The sequence below is a fragment of the Durio zibethinus genome, chromosome 11, assembly GCF_047325235.1.
Source record: "Durio zibethinus cultivar Kanyao isolate XHJ-2024 chromosome 11, ASM4732523v1, whole genome shotgun sequence".
NCBI classification, from domain to species: Eukaryota; Viridiplantae; Streptophyta; class Magnoliopsida; order Malvales; family Malvaceae; genus Durio; species Durio zibethinus.
This window is the reverse complement of record NC_143172.1, coordinates 6,017,601-6,037,094: the sequence shown is the minus strand read 5'-3', so window position 1 is coordinate 6,037,094 and position 19,494 is coordinate 6,017,601. Positions and strand designations below refer to the sequence as shown.

The following is a 19,494-nucleotide window of genomic DNA, read 5'->3' as shown; positions in this document are numbered from 1 at the left end:
AATAACATACGCTAACTCGTTCTAAATAGATTTGTTATACACTAGTATTTGTTAAAATCATGAGAATTTTAATGCGAATAAAACCCTAATTTGTTCGTTATTGTAATATTTTTTGGTACTAAAGAATAAAGAAAACCGAGGTTTGATGTAATTATGGTCCAGAGAAAGTGAATTTCGGCAAAATTAGGGAAAACTGGGCCGAGCTAAAAGACCCAACTGTTGCCCACCATGAAATCTCGTAAGCCTTCTGCTTTTTCTTTTCCAAACACTCACTCTCCCTCTCCCTCTCTCTTGCATAATAATAGTGAAAGGAAAAGTAATAGAGATATTGTTTATTGTTATCAGGAATAAAATATTGCGGTAATATTATTACTGCCATGAAAAGAAAGCAAAAGCTTTGAATTTAAAAATAAAAAATAAAAAATAAAAAATAAAAAACCAAAACTACAAAACAAAAGCATTTGGTTCCTACGTTTGGTGATGGTTAGTGATTTCTTCCGTGTTACCAACCAGAAGAAGAAGCGGAAGCAGAAGCAAAACCAAAAGCAGAAGTCAAATCGGGATTTCAGCTTGGGCTTAACTGTCATTTCGCCCTTTCTTGCCTTTTTTATGTTATTTCCCTCATCAGGCGACGGCGTTGGTACTGGTTTTGGGAAATGGATCCTCTTCGCCGAAGCGAGCTCTGGCACCGGCGGTAGCGGTGGTGGCGGTGGCGGCGGTTTCTGGTCTTCTTACTCTGCGGTTTCGCCTTCTGCTATAGCCATCGTCGTCACTGCCATGGCTGGCATCGCCCTCGCTGCCACTGTCGTCTACTCTCGTAGGTAAAAAAAAAAAAAGCTTCATTCTCATACAAAATCACTTCCATTATCATGCAGCGTAGGAAGCTTAGATTGATTATTAATTAGGTGGATTAGATAGATAGAAATCATTATGCTTACGGAACAGAAACCGTTAATGAGAGCCCTACGGCAAAATCACACATCTTCATTGTCGCCATAAAATAGTTCTTCTTCATCATCGCAATCTTCGTCGTGGATTCATTTGCAATCGTTTTCATTAGTTGTTGCTTCTTCCTTATCTTCATCCTCACCACTTCCAACTGATTGGTGCGTTTCCTTTTCCTGTTAAACTTAAACAACTCCTTTCCATTTTCATTTTTTTTTTAATTTCAAGTAAAAATTTCTACTTATCTTTGCCAGGATTTTATAGATTCGGACTTTCCTTTTTTGTAAAAAAATTTCCTTCTTTTATTGTTTCGGTTCTTAGATCTTCGATCTGAAAGTAGCCGAATCAGTTTCATCAGCGTCATGTCCTTATATTGTTAACAAGATTTTGATTCCATTCTCACGGTCTCTTCCTCTCTCCAGAGGTTCTGAATCTGATTATTCTTCGGTTCGTTTGTTTAAACTTTATTTCAAAGTATTTTTGAAAGCCTTAACTGTTTCGGTACTGATGTTAATCACTAGTCTACTGTTGTGATTCTACTGACTTTTGGGGAGGACTAGCAGTCACTTTCAGAATCAAATTCATGAAGCAAAATTTGAATAAAAGCCATCAAGTTTATGATTTAGAGTGTGATATTGCAGCCATGGTTCTCATTTTAATACTACTTCGTGATAGCCGGTCATTAGGATTTGGGCTCTTTAGTTGCTGTGGTGTTGTGATTTTTTTTTTTTGTTCCCATCTTCGTTGGCAACAGTTATGGACCCTCTTAGCGATTGCAATTTCCGTTGCAATAGTTTCTATATACAGAATTAGTTGAAATTTTCACTTACTTTACTCATCCGCTTATCTACTCAGCTTTTAGCGTTACTCAGTTGAGTGTTTCACAAGTTTTGTTTCCTCATGTGATGCATTTTTGGAAGTATGTGGACTCATATTGTGTATCTTTCATAAATCATGCATGACTGAGAAAAAAATTATGCCCATTAATTTCTTTTACATTTTTTTTCCTTTTACGATTGTTGTAAACTTATATCTTGATAGAAGATTTATTAATTTTGTTTCTTTCTCTCCAGGGGTAGCCTAAAATCACCTTGGTCCCGTAGGAGAAGAAAACATGCACTTCTACCTAAACAATGGAAGAATTTATTCACAGCAGATGGGAAACTCATAGATGGTGGCGTCAAGTTTCTTAAGAAAATTCGAAGTGGAGTATGTTATTAAACATGTTTCGGACTTATTTGCCTTCACTTTCATCTCATTTTGTTACAGATTGCATCCGGTTTACTATGTTTTAGAGGACATATTGTTCCTGCTTGAGAATTCATTCTTTGCATCTTAAATGCAGGGTGTTGATCCAAGTATTAGAGCAGAGGTGTGGCCATTCCTCCTTGGAGTGTAAGATTCTTATAATTTTACTCTTATGTACCACCTTATAGTTTGATTCAAATAGACCTTTCTCCTTCTTTGAACTCTTTAATTCTTGATTCTATCACCTCTAGCATAGCTTATTCCTTTCAAATCACTGGCTAGTGGCCTGATTCCTTTTTCTAATGAATCATTACATCATCTTTTCATCACATCTTGGTGCTTTTCGGATTGTTTATCATTCTCAATGATTTTTCACTCTATAGAAAGCCTGGTTAAAAAATTGTAGCTTGTTAGTTGTTGGTCACTTTGGAAATAAGAAGAGGGAAAATTGAGTATTTAATTTATTAATTTGCATCGTATCCTCCAAGTATCCATTTTAAGCTCTTCTTTTTCTTGCAGCTTGAGGTTTTTTTTTTTTTTTTCATTGGTAATTATTTGTCATATTAATCACATCCTGAAAACAAAATTTTTGAGATGTTTTCTTATGCATTTTAGAAGTGGGTCATAAATGACCAGTTACACCACCTAACTGTGATGTCTGCATGCTTAAAAGATATGACTTCAACAGTTCGAGGGAAGAAAGAGATTCCATTAGAAGTCAGAAAAGGTATCATTTATTTTCTTTCTTGTGTTTCTTAAATACGTAGATTCAATAGCCAATGCTTTGTTACTTTACCATCTTCCTTTTCCCCTTCTCTTTCTATCTCTTTTTTGTTTGGTGTTTTATTTGTTTACTTATTTCTGATACAGAAAAGAGTATGAAGGCTTGCGGAAACAATGCTGCCAAATTCTTAAACGCACTGAGAAGAGTGGTAAGTTGGAGGAAACTGCTGGAAACAGCTGCGATGAAGACAGTAGGGATTTCAGTCAAGTTCTTGATTCTCCAGGCTTGGAGGATGTGGTTAGTGGTAGGAGGTACCACTCCAGTAAGGGAGGAAGCCCTGTGGTTGATGATTCTGATTGCCCTCTGTGTGATCAAAATCATCAAACCCTTCTATCCTCTGACTCATTTCTGAAGGGAGATGTTGATAAGAGTCTAGTCACTGGTGAAACAGAATCATCTGATTCTGACTCCTCTGAAGAACATGAAAACACACCTCTCCTTACCTCAAAAATAACCGATGGAAATAGTATTTATGAAGATGATAGTGGTAGTTCCTCTCCCTCCCAGATAGAAGGCCGGTCCAAATCCCACACTGATGAAGATTTTGCCACATGGCGGAGAATCATCAACCTTGATGCTGTGAGGGCAAATGATGAATGGATCGCTTATTCTCCAACTCAGGCTGCAGTATCCACAATGAAAGCACGACGGTTAGCTGAAAGTGTTGGCTTGAAGGATTATGATCACTTAGAGCCATGCAGGATTTTTCATGCTGCTCGGCTTGTTACTATCCTTGAGGCCTATGCCCTTTATGATCCTGAGATAGGTTACTGCCAAGGAATGAGTGATCTGCTCTCTCCAGTTATCTCAGTGGTAGAGGATGATTCTGAGGCCTTCTGGTGCTTTGCAGGTTTCATGAAAAAAGCTCGTCATAATTTCCGACTTGATGAGGTTGGCATTAGAAGACAGTTAAACATTGTGTCCAAGATTATCAAGTGCAAGGATATTCCCCTATATAGACACCTGGAGAAGCTTCAAGCAGAAGATTGCTTCTTTGTGTACAGAATGGTTGTAGTTCTTTTCAGGAGGGAGTTAAACTTTGAGCAGACACTTTGCCTTTGGGAAGTGATGTGGGCAGACCAGGCAGCAATTCGAGCAGGTATTGCGAAGTCTGCTTGGGGCAGGGTGAGACTTAGAGCTCCCCCTACTGATGATCTTTTGCTTTATGCAATAGCAGCTTGTGTTTTGCAAAGAAGGAAGCTAATCATAGAGAAGTATAGCAGCATGGATGAGATAATGAGAGAATGCAATAGTATGGCCGGACATCTGGATGTCTGGAAGCTTCTGGATGATGCCCATGACTTGGTGGTCAACCTGCACGACAAGATTTAGGACTGCTCTCTTATTTTTTTTTGGTTAAATTTCTTTCACTGGTTTTTTTTTAATTTCCCTCAACTCCTTGCACCATTTAAGGATCCAAGTTACTAAACATTTCTGCTTGAAACAAGCGTTTGATAGCCAAATTCCCTGTACCAACTAAATTATGGGATTTAGTATGATGGATTGCCCTTGCCCGCACTTGGGCTTCATCTGAGTGATACTGGCAACGCTGAAAAATCAGCAATTTAAAATGTTTTACCTTGCTTGCAATTATTGAAATGACAGAATCATGCATGTTAGTTTTCTCCTTTTCTTTCCATTCTTTGTCATTGCTGTTTTAGTTTGTTGCAGCTCAGTTAAGCGGTCCCTATTGAAGTGTGGTTTTTTTAATAAAATAAATTTAATTTGGCAAACATTAGGTTATATAGCATCGCTATATGAGAATATATTTCAAACTAGTTTTTTTTTTTTTTTTTACCAGTGACTTGCACAGAATTTTTTATTATATTTTTCATAATTTAAAATTTTAAATTAACTTTCAGATTTAAATTAACATAAAATTTATATATTTTAAAAGATTTAGATAAATATAAATTTAGAAAATTTTAACAATGAAATAATTGATTGGATAGAATTATTTAAAATTATTTTATGTGTCAATAGTATAAATTATTCATTTAAGCGTTAATGTAAATAAATTTTATTAAAGTTTATATATATATTGTAATTAATATAATATTATATATAATTTAATTGATTATTTTTTTCTTTGTAGTAATTTTTTGGGATAAATTCAAAAATTATTTTATTTTTTATTAATTAAATTATATATTGGTAAAAGGACTTGGCCCGCGCAGTTTGGGTGAAAGTAAAATTCTTTGCATAAATTTAAGTCTCCGGCTGAAGTAACTTATTTTCAACTTGGTTTTTTTTTTTTTTTTTTTTCCATCAGGTTTTTTGACCTTCACCTCACAGTACTGTATATTTGTTTTGTCTCTTCACCTTCCATAGATCTTTCTTTTTAGATCTTCTTTGATTCTGTTTTGTTGTTGTACGGAAAGACCTTGTTGTACGCAATGTTCGAAACGGCTCAGGAATCCGAACTTCAAAATGAATTCCAACCACAAGCACAACCGAAATCGGAATCGGAATGGGAATCGCAATCGAAAGTAGAATCTCAACCCGAACAACAAACTGAACCTAAAGCGCAGCTGGAACCAGAACCGGAGGAATTGAAACCGGAATCGGTTGTAACCGATGCGGATCCGAATCCGGAGGAGGACAAATGGAGCTCGATCCAACCGAATGAGACGGCCAAACCAGCAACCACCGACCAAATTGCTCGTCCGGAGCTGCGAAAAGATGAAGGGAACCGGACTTTCACGATGAGAGAATTGTTAAGGGAATTGAAAAGCGACGAAGATGATGCAGGCTCTCCTTACAGGTACCTTTTTTTTTTCGTTTTCCTTTTGGATTTTGAATTGATAAAAAAATGACGCTCTTTAATTCTATAATTGGATTTAGCTAGATTTTAATGTAGAAATCTATGGATCTTTGGAATTCTCTGTTTATTCATCTCCTTAATTCCATATGGAAGATCGTAAATTTAGGTTCTTTGTATCCTGAATAGAGAAGCCAGAGAATTTTACTTTTTGCAATTACGGTGTACTTTCCTATTAGACCACGAGTTCATTTTTATTAGTTGCATGGATAGGAAACTGTTCTCCGATCAGGGTCTTCCATCTTTAACTTGGAGTTTGTTAGAAATTAGTTATCTTTGAACTTTAGATGCAATCAGATCTGTTTTTCTTTATTTGAATCCTTCACTTAATTGTGGATTTCGAGTTTGGCATTAATTATAGTCTTATTCTATGTCTAACTTGATGAAGGAATCCGTAGTTTCGGGATCTTGCGCTTTTTATAGAATTAAGTCTATATTCTTTTTCATGTGCGACCATTCATGTAAACCTTTCTTCGTCTGGATGGAATAAGTATGGTATCATCTTGTTTCTGCTTGTATTTCTGGTTCTTCTTCTGCTTGTAAGAATATCATTTTCTTTTCCGTGATTTGTATGTTCCAGTCAAGAAAGCGTGCAACAACAATCCTACCAAAACAATGCTGCGATGGAGTTGATCAATAGTGTAACAGGTGCTGATGAGGAGGGCAGGTCTCGCCAGCGGATTCTTACATATGCTGCCAGGAGGTACTGTCATCTTGTTTTTATACACTTTTCACACTTGACTATTGTATTGAGCTCAATAAGTTACTGTTTCTGAGTCCTGATTTCTATAGTAGTGATTTTCAGTCAATTTTTGTAGGTATGCTACTGCTCTAGAGAGAAACCCAGAAGATTATGATGCTCTTTACAACTGGGCATTGGTTCTTCAGGTTTGAGATACTGGTTCATTTTGATTGTTATTTTAACATCGTTCAGAATTATATATCATGTCCTTCTATTCTTATTTTGCTAGGACAGCCTACATAACATTTGTCAATTTAAGCATATTGTAATCGTTGTAAAATGTTGCAGATTGCTCCTATCATGTCCACACCGTTATTTGTCTTGCAGGAAAGTGCAGATAATGTTAGTCCAGATTCTACTTCACCTTCTAAAGATGCCTTGCTAGAGGAGGCTTGTAAAAAGTATGATGAGGCTACTCGTCTTTGCCCGACACTTCATGATGTATGTATGCTTGTCCATGTCCCTCGTGATCCTGTTGTATTACTATGAATTTGTGATCTTTTAAGTTCTGTTTCAATTGCAAAAGGCATGATGACTGCTCAGAATGCAGAAGCCAGATAAGAAAATGACTACACAACAGAAATGATTGTAGAGCTGTATATATACACACACACACACACACACACACACACACACACACACACACACACACATATATATATATTATACACACACACACACATATATAATACATATATACATAACATATATAATACATATATACATATATGCATACATATATATATATATATTATACACACACAAACAGAAACGAGTCTTTATACTATATGTTTTTTTGTGATATTCATTCACATGACTTTGATGCAATGTCATTGCTTGGCAGGCTTTCTACAATTGGGCAATAGCAATATCTGATCGAGCAAAAATGCGTGGTCGCACCAAGGAGGCTGAAGAATTATGGGAGCAGGTTCTGACCATATAATTTGGTATTTCAGTCATGCTAGATATTTGTATGAATAACACCAGCCCTTTGTTGGAAAATCTAGGTGTCTTGTCATGGAAAAGCTTTTCCTTGTGTGGATAAGATCTTATTTCCTGTTTGTGTTTCATGTTAACCGCATGCTGTTATATTATCTGTTTTGATAAGGCCCAAGAACCATGAAGTTGGTGTTTGACTATGGAATTTTGGTATATAGTCATTCTAGAATTTAATACAGAAACATATTGTCCTTGTGGTAATGCTGTGTAGAAATCCTTGGCCTTTTCTGAGGAATGCCTTGTTGTAACAAATAAAAACCTTGACCTTGAGTTTGATAGAGCCTAATCTGTTTGTTATGTCTTTGCAGGCAACAAAAAACTATGAAGAAGCTGTCCAACTCAACTGGAATAGCCCCCAGGTATATTTAAAGTAATTGTTTGTTTTAGTCTTGTAATTCTGCTAACTAGAATGAGTCCATTTTTTTATTTCTATTCTACCTGTTAGTGATTTTAAAGATTTTTAAATCTCTTTCAGGCACTAAACAATTGGGGACTTGCTCTTCAGGTAAACTATGCTTTAGTAATGTGTGATGTTGATATTGTACTCAGCTTCATTTATTCTCATATCTTTCAGATTAAATTCTGAGTCTACTTCTATGGAGTGCGAGAATGTGTTGCTTACTTTCATGTCTTATCATGTATTCTTTAGGAACTCAGTGCAATTGTTCCAGCACGAGAGAAGCAAAAAATTGTGAGGACTGCAATTAGTAAGGTACAAAAATCATTTGGAGAAATTAGAGTGCTTGGATGACTATAGGAACAAGCAGCAAAGGAATTTGACATCTGATATGTCCTAAAAGAATAACTTCTAGTTGCATTTTCTATTCTTACAATATCCTTTACTTCTAATGCAGTTTCGTGCAGCAATACAGTTGCAATTTGATTTCCATCGAGCAATATACAACCTTGGAACTGTTTTGGTAAGTTTGTTGGTTATCACTAGTTCATATACTGGATGCCATGATCCTAAATCTCACCTATGATTCATTTATTTGTGATATTAAGGAGATTAGATAATGACTTTATTGCATAAATATTTCATTCAAGTTAAGTGAAGCATAAATTCAAAACTTGAAATATCCGTATTTTTAATTGCAGTATGGACTAGCTGAGGATACCTTGCGAACAGGTACAACAAATCCAAAAGAAGTTTCCCCGAATGAGCTGTATAGCCAGTCTGCTATCTATATTGCAGCTGCTCAGGCATTGAAACCAAATTATTCGGTAAGAAATCTCTTTGTTTTTTGGACTACTGAGGTTTACTGACTAGATACAGTCTCAATTTCAGGCAATATAGGTAGCATAATTATTGGCTAATGGAAATTTTGAGGCATACATTTGACTGTAATAAATTTTACAAGAAAGCTAATGTTGTACTTCTTCATTTTCTCCTTAATTTAAAGTCTCAGAGTTGTGCAATTTGACTTACCATCTTAGTTTTGTGGATACGTTCTTATTTGACGTTTTAAAACATGCAGGTTTACAGCAGTGCCTTGAGGCTTGTTCGTTCAATGGTCAGTATTTAATCTTTCAACAATATTTTTGAGGTTTATTGTTTTCTAAATGGGATAATATCCATTTGGTCTCTAAATTATTATATTTTTTCTATTGTGGTACCTAAACAAAAAAAATATAATTAAAAGAATTATATTTTGAAAGATTATAAAAAAAATTTAAAAATTCTAAAAAAATTTTCAAAAAAAATAAAAAAATTCAAAAATTTTTTAATAATTTTTATAAAAATTCTAAAAAAAATTCAAAACTTTAAAACATATTTTTTAATTTCATTTCTTCCTCCCGCTCCACAAAAAAAAAAAATCCTTTCTATCTTGTAAACACCCCATTTCATTTGGGGTTTTGAAACCTTTTTAGATTATCAAGTCCCAAAGTTTCTTTATCCATTAATCAAGATATTGAGCTTGTGTAATTGAACTTGATGTTACGATTGGGTCTTAAACCCAAATAGGTGTTGATTTTTTTTTCATCTATCTATTTTATTAGTTTGTAGTGTGTTTTTTGAAAATAAAAAATAAAAAAATTGAAAAGCCAAATTGTGGAGAAGAACCCGAATGCAACAGGATTGAAATTCTGCCAAAAAAAAAGAAGAAGTTATTTTGCATTATAATTCTTATGGAGAATAAATTTTTCGGTTTGAATTGATGATAAAAATTTCAGTGAAACAAGAAACATTTTTGAACCGGAACTGTTTTGGAGATTTAGAGTTCTCTTTGGATTAGGATAAATCCCTATAAAATAACCTACCCAACACATAGAGGGAACAATCAAGATAATATAGATAGGCAGCAAGAAAAACAAAGCAAAAAAAAGAAAAAAAGGAAAGTGGTAAGGAGAATTTTGCGGTGAAAGTTCAATTTGAAGAGAATTTCGAGGGGAGATCACAATCAGAAAAAGAAAAGCAAGGAAAAGGGTTTTGGCATTATAGAGTTTCAAAATCTTGAGTAAAATTTGGCGGTTTTCTTTTGAGGTTTCATAGGCCAAAAGAGAGAAGAATCCATACAATTTAGGAAGAACCGAAAACATTCAATCAAAAATCCATAGCCTCGATTAGTCCCAATCAATCCACAATTTCCAAATCCATAACTTCAACAAAGTCGAAAGTCTCAGTAACCATAGAGGAAGCTGGAATTCATTAAAACCCAGATACACAACTCAATATAGACGAAACTCAATAGAAACAGTGGAATCAAGAGCTACCACAATACACATTAGAAGAAATCCAAAATCAAGTGCAATAAAACAAGAAACATTCATCAGCAAAAATCAAGAAAATTCATAGTTTGGGTTTCGGGTGCTGTTTGCCTTGGGATTCTTTCTGGGTTTTAGCCTTCTAAGAAGAAGAAGAATTTTAGGTAGTTTTGGGTTGCTGGGTGATGATTGAAGGTGTTTTGGGTAGTGGGTATTGTGAGATTGTTTTTCTAGATTTGTATTTTTGGTTAAGTTTTCTCATAAATCTAATTCAGTGAAGAAGAGAGTAGAAAGGAAGGAGGCCAAGGCTGACGATCAACAGTGGATCAGGGGGCGGCTTTTCTTGAATCTGGGTTTATCCGTAGAGAGAAGGCACAAAGGATTGAAGCTAGAGAGAGAAAGGAGAGAAGAATTTTTTAGAATTTTTAAAAAATTTTTTAGAAGTTTTTTAGATTTTTTTGAAATTTTCTTTTAATGCTAACATGACATTGTTAATGTGGCGTTGATTGGACTATATTGACACGTGTTAGTATTTTATTAGATGTTTATGCCATGTCAGCATTTAAGGTTAATGGTGTTAACGGTTGGGCAAATTAACACATGGAAATGTAGTTTAAGTACCTAATTAGAAAATTTTTTTGTTTAGGTACCACATTAAAAAAAATGCAATAGTGTATGGGTCAAATGGGACATTATCACTTTCTAAATTGATTGAATCTTCCGTAAGCAATGTTGAATCTATTAGCTATGATAATGATCTCTTGCTCCTTTTCCTGCTTAATTATCATTTTTCATGGATTTTTTTAGTATCATGAATTCCACATATCTTTCATATCAGTGCATCAGTGCTGTTTTTAACTGTCAATTATCACTGTACTATAACTGAGTCTTTGAGCTCCATCAGAAATTGTTTTGATGCAAAATGCCCTTTCAATATAGAGAACTACATGCCTAATCCAATGTCTTCTCGAATAGTATTCCCCTGGCTAGGATGTGAACCTATTCAATTATTGGGCAATCCTTACTCCCTAATAATGTTCATTTCTTTTTCTTCAAAACATAAGCAATGATATATAACTGTGAAAGCCTTAGTTAATATGGCCAATCAATACCTCCTCAGAGAAGTGATCTTATGCCCCAATCATAAGAAACATAATTTTATTAAAACATGTAATGGCAAGTAACTGCATTCTGTTTTTTCACCCTCTTCTTTTCTGATTGTGTCTTGTGTGTTAGGGAAGAATGTTTTTCTCATTTGTTCATTTCATGTTTAAACTGGGCACACACCTGGTGAAGACAACTATTGAATGGTTACAGTGCAAATGATTGTGATAGTCATCACTCTGTTTATACTCAATTGAATTAGCTGGGCAAATTATTTATATATGTCTGACAAATAAAATTTTGACAGCTACCTTTACCCCATCTTAAAGATGGTTGTCTGACTGCACCACCAGTAGGAAACACAATTGCACCTCACAGTGATTGGAAGAGAACAGAGTTCTTTTTGAATCATGAAGCGCTTCAACAGGTAAAAAACTGATTGGTTTTTTCATTGTCCATGGTAAATAAATATCAAGTTTCGTTTTGCTTTTTGCCTGAGAATGGGGATTCATTTCTTCAAACAATTTTTGATATTTAATGTCTGACATTATGGTGTTGTAAGTTCCTTTCAAAAGTGGAATGAATGATAGGAGTATGAGCAAATATATGTTTGTTGTAAGTCACTTTTATTTTAAATTCCTGGATTTTATCTACAAAAGGCAAAACTAATGTAAATTGCTATACAAAGATTTAAGGCTGTGTGTGTATGTGTGAGACAGAGAGAGCTGGGATGGGGTTTACCTATAGTTTTTGCTGCTGGTCTATGTCAATTTATCCTTCTATGTATTGCTTTTCTCTTTAATTTCTTTGGTAGTCACTCTAATCTGAGCCTAGTTAAAGGCCACATCTATTCAGATTTTCATTTTCTTTCTCCATGTCCTTCTCTCTTCTATTTTCCAATTGAGCAGGTCATCAGAATTGAGCAGAAACAAGTTTCCCGAAGCCTCTCTGGCAGAACTGCAGATGTAGCAAATATTGATAAAAGGGCTATCAGAGTTGATATTCCAGATATCATTTCTGTATCAGCATGCGCTGATCTGACTTTACCACCAGGTGCAGGCCTCTGCATTGATACTACCCACGGTCCAGTTTTCTTGGTAAGTATCATGCTTTGCATTTTTGTTCTAAAAGTTTCCTCTTAAATCTTAATGAAGGAATGGTGACTTTCATACTGATGGCAGACTTGACAATTATTAGCTAGATATGCCCATGTTTGTCATTTGGATGCTATTTTATCAATATATGTACGGCAATTCAGCTTTACTGAGTATTGTATGCTCTTCCCTTCAGGTTGCTGACTCATGGGAATCCCTAGATGGGTGGCTTGATGCTATCCGCTTAGTTTACACAATTTATGCACGAGGTAAGACTGATGTTCTAGCGGGTATCATCACGGCCTAATTATTTCTTATGCATTGAGCTTGCATTTTTTGTTGTGTTTATTTGCATGCCTTCAAATTTGGTCGGATCTAATTTGACTCTGTATATCGTCAAAATTTTTGGAATACTAATTATTCTTTCAAATTAGTCATTTGGTATCTCAGCTGATATCATGTATTTTTTCTTGCGAATCATCTCATTGGAAAATGCTAAATGTAAAGTTTGTTGATTGAAGTTGAACCACTCTTCACATCCCCATTTGATGGCCAGTCCTAAATTCATGGTTTAGAATGTTAGATAAAAGCGTGTAATGTGACAAGTGAAAGTGGATGGATGGCGATTTCTTAGTTTCCTTTGTCTCTCCTATAGAAACGAATTGGTGTTCTAATTAGTGGAGGCCAGTGATAGGACTCTCAATAGGGCGATTCCCGTCTGACTTACCTGAGGTTGACGAGCACTAATAAGTAATGAGTGGGCAAATATCGTCGTTTGTCTTGGTTAAAAAAATTATATTTCCATTGGATGTTGCATATCTTTGCGAATGTTTTCGGAAAGGTGGTTTTAGACTATTAGTTATCTCTCAAGTTGGACCTGTGCCTATTTTCTCAACTGATTTCAAACATTATTGATCATTCACATTATAAAAGATTTTTTGTTTTTTTTGTTTTTTTTAATAAAAAATTTTCTATTTCTTTAAAAAACTCTGCTTTCTATCCTTTAATAAAAGAGCCAAAGCAATGGAAACTTGAAGGCAACATCTTGAGTGTGCTCGTTACTATTCTATCTTCACTAAGGTTGGTTTATTTTTCTAAAAATACTAGTAAATACACCTAGGCATCTACAACTCTGTCACAATTGCTGCGAGCATCTTCTCCTCGGACATTCCTTCAAACCTTTTTTATTCTTCTTCCCTGAACATTTTTCTAAGAAGGCAGGAATTTCATGCAAATGGGAGGATTAATTTTAGCCAATGCAAGAATTGAAGCAGGGAGAATCCATAGCCCTTCTCCGCATATTAGTCCAGAAGCAACGGCTGGAACCATCAAGTCAGCCTTATTTGTATTGAGCTTTTGCCAAACAAACACGATCAAAGTCCCCAAGCACATGTCAATTGCAAAATAGGCCCCAACTAGAAATGGCACTGCTATGGCCATTGGAAGTGGCATCCATTTCCCTATCTTGTGCGGTGAGAAATCTCTCACCAAATTCACTGCCACTGCAAAAGCAAAGAAACCATAACAGAGTTGCAAGCAGTGCTGAGGCAGGGCCGAAAAGCCTTGTGCACCCAGAATTGCCATGTTTCTGTATATCAAGGCATAAGGAGCTTTGAATTCTCCGTACGGATTTCCAACATCAAATGCCTTGTAGAAAAGGAAGAAGCTGAGAGGCGCTGTAACGCAGCCAATAACTGTCCCAATTGCCTGGCTCAAGAACATTGCTCTCGGAGAGGTGAGAGTATAATGCGCTGTCTTGAAATCTTGCATTAGAATGCAAGCAACAGAAACAACAGATTTGATGAGACCACATCCAGCTAGCCCTGCGACCACACCGTTTTGCTTGCCCGTCAATGCCGCTAACACAAAAAGGGCTACTTTCCCATAGTTATAGGCCATGTTCATATCAGTGAGACCAGCCCCATATGCATTGCAGAATGCCAGAGATGGAGCAAGAATGTAAGCTACAACCACATAGTACCACTTGAGCTGAGGGAACATGATGGGGACAACAATAATAGACAGGATAGATAATACTACATATCCGACAATGCCTATCCACATGGGGATGGTTTCTCTGAGGAAAACTTCGTTTTGTTTTAGATCCTTAGCTGTCTTCTTCTGGTTATTCTCATCAGCTGCAAGGATAGTATATGTTGGTTAGTCAATGTCAAAGTTTCATTAGATGACATAGAGCTTTATTAAACTCTTTAACTTTTCCGGCCTGAAAGCTGAAGATGAGAATGCTGCTCAGTTACCTGTATTTTGGTTTTTGTTCTTCAATCTGCCATATATATTAATAAGCGTGAAGCACAAAATCTTGAGGAAATTGTAGAGACCATCACCAAGTATGAGAGCAACAGATACAAAAACCTGACATCCAAGAGATTATAGGTTATAGACATGGTTCTGTAAACATTTTCATATAATTTTGGAATTATTAAGGAAGCGGATCCAGGACTACTCTGTTTGGGAAGACAGAAAGAAAATGAAAGACCTTGTAGCCATATAAACTCTTCATGCTGCTTTCTTGTAAATCTTCAGAAAACCATTCTCCTTTAAGCCTATTAATGAGTGGCCACATTAGTCCATATGAAAGCACGGCTCCAAAAAGCAAAGACAAGTTAACGAGGTGAGAACAGATCATTCCTGCCCCGACGTAGGTCAGGCTAAAATCAAAGAAGAATCTGCAAAAAAAAAAAAAAAAAGAGAAAAGAAAAGAAAACCACTTATTCAACAAGATACCAAGAAATGATTAGTCACATTATAAACAACAAGCAATAGAAACAAGGAACGATTTCAGGAAAAAAGATGTACGTCTGCTTCCAGGCTTTCAGTCCGAAAGTAGGAAACTCTTTGAAGCCACATCCTTCTTTCCCAGAGAAAAACCATTGGAAAAACCCCCACATGAAACTGGCTGAAAAATACTTCAGGAATCCGTTCACCTGTTTCCTGCAATAATGATGTTCATATCATATATCATAACTTCTTCTTCTGGTTTGATTCTTGTACGCTTTCTGAATAGGTATATAATGCTTACTTGGCCGACTTATCTCCTTGGCTATGGAAACCATTGATGAGAACTGCAGTTGCCAAGCCACTTGGATAAGTCAACTTGAGGTCCACTATCAAGACCTGTAGAGAAGATGAACTCCATGAAATTTTTTTGAACTTTTTCCAAAAATAAAAGATAATGATCCTGTCTTTAACAATACTACAGTGATTCTTTCCCTCTTTTTAGCAAGCAGTGAGCTTCTACCCTACACGGTTCCAAGCCCCACTGTTGCAAGCGCCACAGAGAAAACATGTTTTGTTATTTTTCTTTAGCAGGGGAAAATATTAACAAAAACATCAGACACACCCAAAATGAAAATATATAATTTTCTTTCCCCCTTCATGACAAAATTTGGTGCAAGTGATCTTCCACTGTTTGTAACAGTTACAGGGAGAGGGTGATGGAGAAAAAAGTTAGAGCTTTTGATCATTTACAAAGAAAAGGTTACCTTTCTGAGAGGAATTAAGACAAAAAGACCCACAAAGCAAACTACAAAAAGGAAGCCAGTCATCCAACCAAATCCTGGTTCTTTTACAGCGTATGCAGAGTTCCCTTCAGTGTCTACTCCGGACAATTCATACGTTTTCCTGTTTAATCCCAAAAGATAAGATGCAAATCCACCTGCAGTCCATATCATAAATAATATGTAATGTTAGGGGAGAACTGAAACGAACCTGAAAATTAAATAAATAAACCTTTAACGTTGCTTATGCTGGAAACCTCTAACCTCCAACAGCTATGCTGTAACATGCAACTGCACATGTTTGTATCATGGTGTTCTCTTGTCTTGTAAAAGGTTTGGACATAAATCCAGCCTTCTGAACAACTTTTGTCCATGTCCGGATAACGATGAAGGCAAGAAGAGCAGCAGAGACATTAAGATTGGGAACCAAACCAGTTGTGAGGTTGAGCTTCATGGCTATCACACTGTAAATGGTCCCAATCAGAATGCTTACAATGACTCCCCTGATCGTGATTTGCTTTGTCCATGGTTGTATTGTCCTTGAACCCTCAGTTTCTTCGTGTAGTTCTTCCAAGTTCTCTCTCTGATTCTCTTTCTTATCATTCACTTCTTCCATGCTCATTGTTGCTCCGCGAAATTCTGCAAAGCTCGCTTTGTTAGCCAAATAACTTCTACTCAATGAAGACTTAGCGTCAACAGAATAAAAAAATGGAAGTGATGACTGACCACCTTCGACAAAGGGTGTGAAATGTTAGACAAGAAAACTTGGTTATCTATGTGGGAATACAAATCCAATGCATGATATATATCTCACCTTGGTCTTTCTTGTGCTTCTCCTTTTCTTCTTTTATTTCTTCTAGCTTTGACGGACGGTTTAGAGACTTATTACACAGTGTAATACAAGTTGTCAAATGGTTCTTAGTCTGCTTCTTTTAAAACTACTTAAAATACTTTTCAATGAACCAGACACCAAGACACCTGTGCGGATCTTTGTTGCCTTCTTCAGATAATAGCAAGCAGCCAAGCAAAGATCGTCAAATTGTAGGATGATAAAATGTTGTTTCCCTCAATCTTCTCGCAGCATATACCTAGCATTCATATATAAATCATTGCAACATGGAAGAATCCCACCTAACAGTGAAAATATATTGTTTAAAATCTACTTATTTTCATTCAATTGTCAAAGTGACAAAATATAAATGATTTCTCAAACAATAGGAAGAAAAGAACATAAAATAAAATGGTTGGTATGAACTATGAAGGTGTAAGTGTCACGGATCTAAAGAGGAGTCCTGAATCTCACATCGAACATAATATGAGGGTCACTGGGGTATAAAAAGGTTCACACCACCTCTGTCTTATGAGACGTTTTTTGTAGGACAAAACCGTGAGGCCAAGGGGGCCAGAGTGAACAATACCTCACAAGAGTGTGAACCATGACAGGAAGGCTGATCGGGTATGCCGGAAGGGTGAATGCCCGAGTCCCGGAATCGTGCGGGTTCGGAGCTTGAATCTCGACCCGTGACAAGTGGTATCAGAGTCAGCCTTAAACCGTTCGATCTACGTCAAGCGCCTCGAGAGAGATAGGTAAGGTGGCCAGTCTCCGTGACGAGGGCGTCACGAGATTGGGTAGGGGAGAATGTCACGAACCTAAAGAGGAGTCCTGAATCCCACATCGAACATAATAGGATGGTCACTAGGGTATAAAAGGATTCATACCACCTCTGTCTTGTGAGGCGCTTTTTGTAGGACAAATCGTGAGACCAGGAGATCAGAGCGGACAATACCTCATAAGGATGTGAACCGTGGCAGGAAGACTGATCGATGACGCCGGAAGGGTGAATATCCGGATCCCAGAACCGCACGAATTTGAAACTTGAGTATCGACCCGTGACATAAGCACTAGATTATAATATTTATAAAGCTCATAACTTTGACATTTTAGTTAATGAGCATTGGCCTGATTCGATGACCTTATCATTGACCTCTCCTCTTTATTTCTAGGCCATTAAGTTGGTTATGATAGTGCTCTCAATAGGGGAGATCCTTTTTCTTCACGAGTGTGGTGTAAACTCGATTTCTGGAAGATGGTTATGGCTATGTGGGTCAGTCATCCATTGGAACAGAAAATGACAAAAATTATGTTCATGTCGATGCCATAAAAGACAATGGAGTTCCCTCTTTCTGACTTGTAATATCACCCCTCATTGAATTTTGTTAGTGTAACAAGCCATATTGTCATAATATGTAATTTGGGTAGGCTTTCTTCTTCTTGGTGCACGTAATGTACTCGTATTTCTTGTGCCTTGCAATGCTACCTGTCTTAATGATGTTGACTATGTTTTACTGCGCTGTTTACTTCTACGACTTCTGAACACCCTAATATTAGCTATTATGTCTTTAATACTTTTCTTATTTATAAGTTCCTTTTTTTTTTCTTAGATGTCCTCTCAAAATCATTTATGATAATGTGTACAGATTGATAAATCTCTCAGCAAATAATCACAATCAACCATCTATGTATAAAAGTACCCATTGACAGTATGTATTTTGTGTGCATAAATTTATAGTAATGTCTTGTCGAATCATATGAAAGCTTTTTCAAATGAAAGGAAAATTCCAGTTGATAAAATCATTAAGGAACTAAGCTTCTTTTTGTTCAAAATTCTTCATTTCTACAGTTTGTAGAAAGGGACATTTTCACCCTCAAATTTTACTCTCCTCCCTCCCACTCTCTTCTTTTATATGAATATCCCCTTTGATGTCACAACTGAAGTAGTTAAATCATTAAGTCAACAGTCTGTTTGATATTACAGTTTGCTGGCTAGCTCATTTCATCTGTTACTTAAAGTTTGGCTTGAGAAAAGTGTTTATGCCTTATGGATTCTCTGCTTATATTTTGAGCAAATGAACATATATACCTCACTGTCACAGGATTCACAGTAAGTATTTATGTGTTTATTTGCCAAAGAGAAGAATAGGAAATTCCATCAGAAAGGATGGGTTCTGAAGGTAGGAAAAAGCTGACAAATTCATATATTAACCGGCCGAGTTAGATAACAAAAAACAAACACACAAGACATGAACTAATAAATCCAACTAGAGAACTGGACAAACCATTTGAACCCCATTTTTGATCACATATAATTCTACCTTCTAAATATTATTGTAACACTGAGGTTAGGATTAATTTAAGTATATTGAAAAGTGTTTTACCTTCTTATTGCCTTGTAGTCAATTATCATTCATGAAAGACCAATGATACAGTTTACTATTATTATATTATATATACCTCAGGGAGGTTTTAACTCTTTGAACTACACCACCTTTTTGGACTTTTTGGTTATCCTCTTTCCCACTTTCAATCATTAATCACTCAAATGTTAAGTGAACACAAAAGCTTCTCGCCACCTATGCCGACAAAAAACAGTCTTGTCATCAACTCAAGAGTAATAAGAAAAGGTTCCCTTAATTTCTTGGTAACCATATATGCTCTGTTGAAATTCCAGAGATGGGGAAAAAAAAAGAGAAAA

The 19,494-nt window shown here is 36.1% G+C and overlaps 3 protein-coding genes across 4 annotated transcripts; 2 read left to right on the top strand and 1 right to left on the bottom strand.

Annotated features, from left to right (window-relative positions):
* The first annotated feature begins 327 nt into the window (after window positions 1-327).
* LOC111290367 (rab GTPase-activating protein 22) lies at window positions 328-4,613 on the top strand. The gene is made up of 5 exons (XM_022881649.2): window positions 328-821; window positions 2,019-2,154; window positions 2,291-2,340; window positions 2,867-2,920; window positions 3,064-4,613. Exons 1-5 carry the CDS (start codon window positions 481-483, stop codon window positions 4,307-4,309), a joined length of 1,827 nt encoding a protein of 608 aa, XP_022737384.2. The 5' UTR covers window positions 328-480; the 3' UTR covers window positions 4,310-4,613.
* Window positions 4,614-5,209: 596 nt separating this feature from the next.
* LOC111291492 (protein HLB1-like) lies at window positions 5,210-12,963 on the top strand. Of its 2 annotated transcripts, none has more exons than XM_022883318.2 (14): window positions 5,210-5,741; window positions 6,379-6,501; window positions 6,617-6,686; window positions 6,868-6,981; window positions 7,385-7,468; window positions 7,848-7,898; window positions 8,015-8,044; window positions 8,189-8,251; window positions 8,394-8,459; window positions 8,638-8,763; window positions 9,018-9,053; window positions 11,657-11,776; window positions 12,258-12,446; window positions 12,640-12,963. In XM_022883318.2, the coding sequence occupies exons 1-14, from the start codon at window positions 5,374-5,376 to the stop codon at window positions 12,748-12,750; spliced, it is 1,551 nt and encodes a 516-aa protein (XP_022739053.2). In that variant the 5' UTR covers window positions 5,210-5,373; the 3' UTR covers window positions 12,751-12,963. The 2 variants fall into 2 exon arrangements, with proteins under 2 accessions (XP_022739053.2, XP_022739052.2); XM_022883317.2 differs by having other exon boundaries at window positions 5,241-5,741; window positions 6,829-6,981.
* A 504-nt stretch (window positions 12,964-13,467) lies between these two features.
* On the bottom strand, window positions 13,468-17,029 carry YSL1 (YELLOW STRIPE like 1). Its single transcript, XM_022883315.2, has 8 exons — window positions 16,776-17,029; window positions 16,226-16,600; window positions 15,947-16,119; window positions 15,484-15,578; window positions 15,261-15,395; window positions 14,941-15,130; window positions 14,702-14,816; window positions 13,468-14,581 (listed from the first exon to the last, which is right to left on the bottom strand). Exons 2-8 carry the CDS (start codon window positions 16,581-16,583, stop codon window positions 13,653-13,655), a joined length of 1,995 nt encoding a protein of 664 aa, XP_022739050.2. The 5' UTR covers window positions 16,584-16,600; window positions 16,776-17,029; the 3' UTR covers window positions 13,468-13,652.
* Window positions 17,030-19,494: the final 2,465 nt, after the last annotated feature.

Coding starts and splice junctions, on each gene's coding strand:
- LOC111290367 (XM_022881649.2), top strand. CDS start 481: ATGGTTAGTGATTTCTTCCGTGTTACCAACCAGAAGAAGAAGCGGAAG. Junction 2,155..2,290: donor TTAAGAAAATTCGAAGTGGA/GTATGTTATTAA, acceptor TCTTAAATGCAG/GGTGTTGATCCAAGTATTAG. Junction 2,341..2,866: donor TGGCCATTCCTCCTTGGAGT/GTAAGATTCTTA, acceptor CATGCTTAAAAG/ATATGACTTCAACAGTTCGA.
- LOC111291492 (XM_022883317.2), top strand. CDS start 5,374: ATGTTCGAAACGGCTCAGGAATCCGAACTTCAAAATGAATTCCAACCA. Junction 8,045..8,188: donor ATTGGGGACTTGCTCTTCAG/GTAAACTATGCT, acceptor TGTATTCTTTAG/GAACTCAGTGCAATTGTTCC. Junction 12,447..12,639: donor CCCACGGTCCAGTTTTCTTG/GTAAGTATCATG, acceptor TCTTCCCTTCAG/GTTGCTGACTCATGGGAATC.
- YSL1 (XM_022883315.2), bottom strand. CDS start 16,583: ATGAGCATGGAAGAAGTGAATGATAAGAAAGAGAATCAGAGAGAGAAC. Junction 15,579..15,946: donor TCTTAATTCCTCTCAGAAAG/GTAACCTTTTCT, acceptor TCTTCTCTACAG/GTCTTGATAGTGGACCTCAA. Junction 14,582..14,701: donor GAACAAAAACCAAAATACAG/GTAACTGAGCAG, acceptor CTATCCTTGCAG/CTGATGAGAATAACCAGAAG.